Source organism: Aegilops tauschii, chromosome 5, assembly GCF_002575655.3.
Source record: "Aegilops tauschii subsp. strangulata cultivar AL8/78 chromosome 5, Aet v6.0, whole genome shotgun sequence".
Taxonomy (NCBI): Eukaryota; Viridiplantae; Streptophyta; class Magnoliopsida; order Poales; family Poaceae; genus Aegilops; species Aegilops tauschii.
In genome coordinates, this window is record NC_053039.3 from 244,763,508 (window position 1) to 244,770,940 (window position 7,433).

Here is a 7,433-nt window from a genome sequence, read left to right on the forward strand (position 1 = left end):
ACAGTACTTTTACCTGTATCAACTGAAGAAGGGTTCCTAAGAATAAGAAAAATCAACAAAAAGGTCTCCGTCCTCTTTGATTCATAGAAAGATCATGTGAATTTTACAGGACGGAATACATGTCCACCAGTTATATCTTCGAAGTCACCTACACTAACAATGTACCCTTCTCCCCCAAAAGGAGATTTTAATAAATATAACACTCTTTTTAATATATGATACGCACTCGTGCATATTCGAGATTTTTAACAAATAACCAAATACAACACTGAGACTATGGGTCAAATTGATAATTTTTCTTACATCTCTTACCCCCCCCCCCCCCCTCCCCGCAGCCAGCTATCGCTTACACCGCCAAAGTGAAGAGGCTTGTATATGATATATTACAATGAAATTAATTGTGTAAAATAAAATTTCAATAAAATTAAAAAGGAGACTTCATGCCCCGTTATCGCGGACCTACCCATATCCCAGTACCATACAAAAGCCATTACATGAAATGAGCCAAAGCCAAAGCAAGCCACCCCTGCAAAAAATAAATGAATTCCTTAGCAGACTTAAACTTTGAACAAAGAAAGCTTTTACCATGTTTCATTTAAGGGGGCATAGATCGGTATTCACCGTCTAATTTTATGCAGACATTTTTGTAAATTTTCCTTTTCTATTGTTTTTTTTACTAATTAACGTTATTTATTTTCTGGGTGCAACTATATTTTCCCGCTTGCAAATTGCACTCAACTACAATTACACACCATCGAACACGTGCGATCACATCTACATATTTTCCAAAAAAGACACAATAAAAAGGGTGGAGAAAAAGAAAAGTAAATGAAGAGAAAACAGAAAACAACAACGACGACGACGTCAGCAAAATGTCCTTCGAATTTCACTTAGCTGAGATCTAGCCACACCCATCGATTAACCATTTGGAGTGCGCATTTGTCAATGAGGATGCCCAAAAGACTCGCCTTTCAACACCCATAAGAAATTAAGCAGGTGAATAAACATTATGCACCCGCAAAAAAAAGAATAAACATTATGCTATGGGGATTGGGGAGGAGAGAAAATAAATCCATGGACCTCTCACGCCTCCTTTCCCCGTTTACACCAAGGAATCATAGACAGAGATAGCAGCAGAACGAGGAAATTGCACAAACCACTAACTACCCTGTAATTATTGAAATTTACTGGGCTTGAAATTGCTTTTCGTTCTCATAGTTACGGAACAGTAAGAAAGATAAAATACGAGCCTGTGCTGATTTTACACAGAAAACCCACTATATAGTTTGTTGCACAAAAGATTACATATTGGTGTAATCCATTGCAGCTACGTCTAATCCAACGTTAGGTACGTTGATTTGATTTCCTACACATGGAGCCCGCTTGTAAGCGCACGCATGACAAAGAAAACCAGCCATCAATCGACTAGATTAGCATGGGAATGTTAGTTAGCTCTTCTTTTTTTTTGAAATTTAGCATGTTCAAAAAAAAGGAAAAAATACACATGATGTACTGTACTCAATACTAATCTGGGGAAATTTCAGTGCAATTGGACCAAAGGTTTTTTATTTGGCCAGCTGATGTGGCCGGTTTTTTTGTCACCCGTGAACTTACCAACGAGATCCACTTGCCGGAAATCATGTAAACCTACCTAAATGCTCGATTAGACTTAGCTGCAAGAGACTACACCAATATATAGCACAAACTGATAAAATAGACATTCTCTCCAAAATCAACGGCAATAGCCAATAGTTGATGCTTTGTGTAATTTCCTCCGGCAAAACACCACTAGTGAAGTCAATCTCAAGGACAAGAGAGGCGTCACCCCATCATCATTATGGCGGTGAGCGCACACAGGAAACCTCGGCGGTTGGTTCCATGTCCACATCAGCTTTATCTTCACCCCCCCCCCCCCCGTTCACATCCGCCGCCCATCCCGTGCCGCCACCAATTCGTTCATCGCCCGTCATCATTTTGAAGAATGATACCGTGAACGTGAAGAACAAGTATATGAGACAATATTTGAAGTCACGGAAAAGATCCAACGACATAAAGATTCGGCGAGGTTGTTCGTTTCCAACCCACCAATAATCATTAGAAGATGTCACTTTAGCTCATGAAGACTTCATAATTATTTGCCACCCTATTTTTTTGATTTTTTTAATCAAGTATACTCTAGTTTCCACTCGATTCGACTTGAGAAGTGTTATTATGGGGGGCAACAATGTACAGTAAGTAGCAGTGACCCTATACTTTTTTTCTTTACCAAATTCTACTTAACTTTTGCCAGAGTAGAGATTCAATTCAATCCAGTCCGCGATGGCTAAAAAAGAAACAAAGAAAAATACGCATATCAACAGTTGAGCTGAACACAGCAGGGCAACTGACCTACAAAGTCAGCTTGCGAGTTGCAAGCCCAGCTAAAAAGAGGTCGGCATTGGCAGCCAAAGAAAGCCAATAAATATTCAATGCAGAGATGGCGACAGCGGTTGCATGCATTGCACTTGCACCCATCGACCATTATCCACCGATATCCTATCCTTATATTAGCACCGTCCGTCAACTAGTTCTTTAGACAGAAAAAAATGTGAAGTTGTAGCACTGCTTGTTTTCTCAAATGCTCCAAACAAGTCCCCCACTGAAGCCCAAGGACCGCCGTTTCTCGACAGCATGCAGCGCACGCTGCGAAAGTAACCAAATGAAATGTGGATACTGAATCATTTGATTTGACAATGCATATGCTGCATGATGCTGGAACCAACTCAGGCTTACTAACAAAGTGGATCCAGGAATGTCAAGAGTACAAACATTAAAGTCCTAGGTGGTTGGCTAAACAATTAATAGTAGAGAAGGCGGCTACTGCACAGACGCAATTGACACTCAGTTCTTACACAGGCTCCCCCGCACCTTGATCTGGTGCAGTGCAACAACAATCTTGTTCACTCCTCAGGTTATTTTCTGGAATAAAAAGAAAAGAACATTTCATGCCATTTTCAAATAACTGCTCCAAAAATATCCTGTGCTCTTAAAAGATTGACATCGCTGCAAGAACATGCCAAAGGTCTGAAATTACCAAAAAAGCATATATCCATTTACGCCATCAATTATATCTGCCAAACAACATGTAATTTCCAGCAGCATCAGAGAAGCGATGATGAAAGATCAATGTTCTTTTTTGAATTTTTCCATCAGGAATTGTTGGTATTTATTTAGCATTTTCCCTTCGGTACAACCAGACTAGCACAAATTAGTTTCCATGCATAAAATATGATAACCATGGAACACGCTCTACATAGCATATATGGATGTCAACACCCTTATTTTTTTAGCTTTCTAGACACACGATAACGTGAGTTTCGAAAGTTTCTGACTGGATAAATTAATAGAACCGTAGAGAGAAATTAAGTACAGGTATCAAAGCCCTTGAGTTGTGACAACACATAATCTTAAACAAATTAGCGGCATGAAACTGTGAATCCCAAAGTGTGTGAAACGGGATCGTGCCAATTTAGTTGACAAGCTCATGAGCTTTATTAACTTACCTACTTAACTATTAGTCATGAAAACTCACAAGTAACCTCATGTCTTGCTTAATTATTTCATACAACAATGCAATTGGGTGCTTCAGTTAGTTGTCTGATCAGATTACAATAATGAGCATCAAACAACAAGAACCAGACATGGCTCTGACCTTTGTTAGGCTGATGATGATAAAATGACTGCTACAAAAAACATATATCCCCATTGAATTGATGATGCCGAACCCAAACTCATTCTTATTAGCATAGATATCATACACTCAAGGAAGTCAAAAGTAAAAACCTTATGATACTGGGCACTTGATTAACTTATTAACTAATATAGAAGCTGTGATTTGGTTACTGCTAATTAGGATGGTCGTAGAAGTAACTAGAATGAAGAAAAGTAGGAATTAAATAAAGTAACAGTACCATGGCCAAGGGAGAGCTCAACCACTGCTCCTTTCCTCTAGGTTATCTTAGTACTGGCTAGTGGCTACATAGTCATAGATGCAACTACACTGAATTCGTATACAAGCACCCACATTAATCCAGTGCAGTGTGACAAGAGTCCTGTCATTCTTCAAGCCAATTCCTGGAGAAAAAATATTTTACGACATTGTCAAATTTCTGCTCCAAGAATCTATTGCACGTTCTTGAAAACCACAGTGCCAAAGATACATAGAGTTACACCATCAATTATTACAAATATTGTTGCACCTAAACAACCACTTACTAATACTATTGCACTTAAGAAAAGCCCAGTGCATACCTTGGAATACTGGTGACTTGGCCAAGCTCTGCCTTCAACAATGGTGTAAGAGACATGCAGACGAAGAACCTAACTGTTATTATGCTTCCATGTAGTTATAGCATAAATTATCCTTCCTTTCCACCCTTGGAGGAGCCATCCACTGTCTTCGTCTATGACAAAATCTTTGTGATATATATCTTTCACTTTGTCTTTGGCTTTTATCACAATGTCCTGGTTTAGCGGAGACTGAACAAATCCAGCCCTCAGGTTCCTGACTTGCCACTGTTTATATGTCTCTGGCCTCTCGACTCTGTCTGAGCCCTCACATGCAATCACATTGAGTGCCTCTCGGCCAAAGAGATCCCTCTCTATGAGCCTACGCTGGTCATCATCCCGCGGCACAGTTGCCTCAAGCATGTCAAACAATGCAGAGAAATGGAACAATGCCTCACGGAAACGTGTGATGAAGAAAGGAACACTGTATGACCCATTCACAATCCCATGGATGAAAATTGCTGGATTCACTTGCCTTATAGTGTTGAGCACCCTATTCCTAGGGCTGTCTACAGCCACTGTTTCGTCAATAAGATTTCTGAAACGGTACAGGCAATTAACAATCACCACTTCGTCTTTGCCAACCTTGAGATCCTCAGCACGGATGGTTTCCCACTTTGATGCTATGCCATGGTACTCAAAAGGCACCTCAAACTTCTTGGCATACTCTGCAAGCCTCTGTCCCGTCTCTTCGATGCGCTCGGTAGGGCGGAAACCGGGCTCGGGTACATCAATTCCCGTGATGCGAAGAATTGGTGGACCACCTTCCCTCTTGGAGAGACGCCTGATGAGGCATGGCCATTGGAGGCCAAAATAAATGCCGAAGTCAATTATGTGCACCTTCTTTGCATTTTTTGTCATGCTCAAGATTGTTTGATTGGAGAGGAAATGTGAGAGCCTCTTGAATGGGCATGCTGCAAAGTAAAGATGGTACGCCTTAAGCATGTCGGACGCGGTTGTCCGCTTTGCTACAAGCCTATGGTACTGCTGGCTCCCTGTGCCAGCCAAGCGAGCCTCGAGACCCTGTGCAAAGCAAAACGCCAGCCTCTGGCTGCCATCCCCATTTACCTTGGAATGCTGTTTTATTTGCTTTAGCAACTCATTAGCAGTTCGGCGGTCATCAGCTGCCACTGCCTGTGCACAGTGGATGAGGATGGTCCTAAGGTCCACCACATCATTTTTAGTCGGCTTCCTGCCCCGTGTCTTCACCCCAGTTGTTCCTTTCGTTTGAATGACCTGAGAATTCTTGGAAGCTTCGCTGCGCATCTTTTCTCGCAGAACTGTAGCCTTTTTTTCAGTTTGACGAAACAAATCATCAAACATCTCAACCCAATCATCAGGCTCATCGGAACAGAATGCAGATTGTTTAATGTTCCGTCCTTCTATCAAGTCAAGATCTTCGCTCTGTCTGTTTTTCTTGGCCTTCAAGACCTCTGTCCTGCTCACATTGAAAGGAATGTCTTTCACTGCTTCTTGAGGCTTTGAGACACCAGCAGCTTCTAAATCAATCACTAGCTTATCACCACCAGGGAGAAACTTCTGTGCTTCCTCGACACCTCTCCTGAAATCCCAAGTTGGAAGGCTCTCGAACAAATACTCGGGGATCCTGCCGTTGGTGATCAAAGGATCTTCTAGTGACTCTGCTGCATCAGAAACACCACTTGGTGGGGCAACCAGTGGCTGAGAAGATCGGCCACACAAGCCGCGATAAGCTTCCAGCTGCTCAGAGTGTCCAACATTATGGCACTGGTTGCTATGGACCGCACCACCGATGCTGCCGCTAGTACCCACACTGGACAAGGACTGGGCATGACCGCTGCTGCTGCTCTCACTGGGGCTGTCCAGGGACCAAGTCGTGAGCGTGCGGTCAGGGGACGGCGGGAACTTGTGCCCAAGGATGTCATAGAAGGGCTTTGCGGTAGCACGGAGAGTGGCTGACTCCTCCTGGTACACGCTGACCTTCTCATCAATGTCCTCCTCCATGAGCATCCGGCTGATGTAGTTGAGCGACTCATCCGAGATGAACTCCCAGTCTTCGGGGTTGTCAGTCTCTGTGTTGGTGGCCCTGGAGAGGGTGGCCACGGGAGCATTGTGACTGGGTTCCGCGGCCACATGGTGTGGGATCACCGGCTGCGGATCATTGAACATGAAGTACTCTGGTGCTCCGCAGAACTGAATCATTGAGTGGATCAGTGAGCCTGAAATGGTCTGGTGCTCCACAGAACCTGCCAAACACCATGAAATTCTTCAGTCAGTGAGAAGATGTCAAGTGATCGAGTTTTGGGGACTTGTGTGAGTGAACTATCTATTTGACCTCTGAGCAGAAAATAACAGGAAGGAAAACACTAGAGCGCTGCAGTTCACGGACTTCGCAGGCTGGTGGCGATGACAGGGAGATCACGGACTGACGCTGGCGCCATGCTCACCTGAAGGCATCGACCCTTGGCGAGGTGGGCGGTGGCGGAGGGACCTCGCGGCCGCGAGGCCGAGGCCGAGGCCGGTGAGGTCCTGCGCGGGCGGGGCGGCGTGCGCGCGATCGCGGGGAGGCTGCGGGGTCGATGTCATCGCCTGCCGCCTCGTCGCCGCCGCAGCCGGGCCTCCGGTAGCCGCGCGGGATCGGCGGGGGAGGAGAGAGGGGCGCGGCGAGGGGCAGACAGAGAGAGAGAGGGGGGAGAGAGGTGATTTGATTGGGAGGGGGATCAAGTGTGCGCGGCTGAGCAGAGGTATTCCTCCTTTTGCTCAGTTCCCCAGCGGCGAGGTCTCTTGGCAGTTGGACCCGGAGCTAGTAAAAGGAAAAGAAATCTCGTCCCGTGATGGTGGCTGGCTAATAAGTAAGTAGAGTAAAAGATAATCGAGGTCTCAGAGATTTCCAGAACCTCGATGATGGTGGCTCCTGCATGTGAGGGTTTTCCTCTTTTCAGCACCGCGAATGCGACCCCCCCTCCGCAGGATTACGCTTGATTACACCCGCCAAGCAAGAGTTGGAGAAACACCCTCTGCCTTGTGAGGAAAATACATTTGGGTCTGTTTAGAACACATCTAGATGTGACATAGTTACGTCACATTTAAGCTAATGTTCACTTTGTTTGAGGTCTATTTTTTTTGTC

The 7,433-nt window shown here is 44.5% G+C and overlaps 1 protein-coding gene across 5 annotated transcripts; it reads right to left on the reverse strand.

Annotated features, from left to right (window-relative positions):
* Positions 1-2,708: 2,708 nt before the first annotated feature.
* Positions 2,709-7,179, reverse strand: LOC109769945 (scarecrow-like protein 9). 5 transcript variants are annotated; one of them, XM_040389512.3, is made up of 5 exons: positions 6,753-7,179; positions 4,291-6,551; positions 3,951-4,113; positions 3,074-3,110; positions 2,709-2,958 (listed from the first exon to the last, which is right to left on the reverse strand). In XM_040389512.3, exons 1-2 carry the CDS (start codon positions 6,889-6,891, stop codon positions 4,360-4,362), a joined length of 2,331 nt encoding a protein of 776 aa, XP_040245446.1. In that variant the 5' UTR covers positions 6,892-7,179; the 3' UTR covers positions 2,709-2,958; positions 3,074-3,110; positions 3,951-4,113; positions 4,291-4,359. The 5 variants fall into 5 exon arrangements, with proteins under 5 accessions (XP_040245446.1, XP_020184239.1, XP_020184241.1 ...); XM_020328650.4 differs by lacking the exon at positions 3,074-3,110; XM_020328652.4 differs by lacking the exon at positions 3,074-3,110 and having other exon boundaries at positions 2,709-3,042.
* Positions 7,180-7,433: the final 254 nt, after the last annotated feature.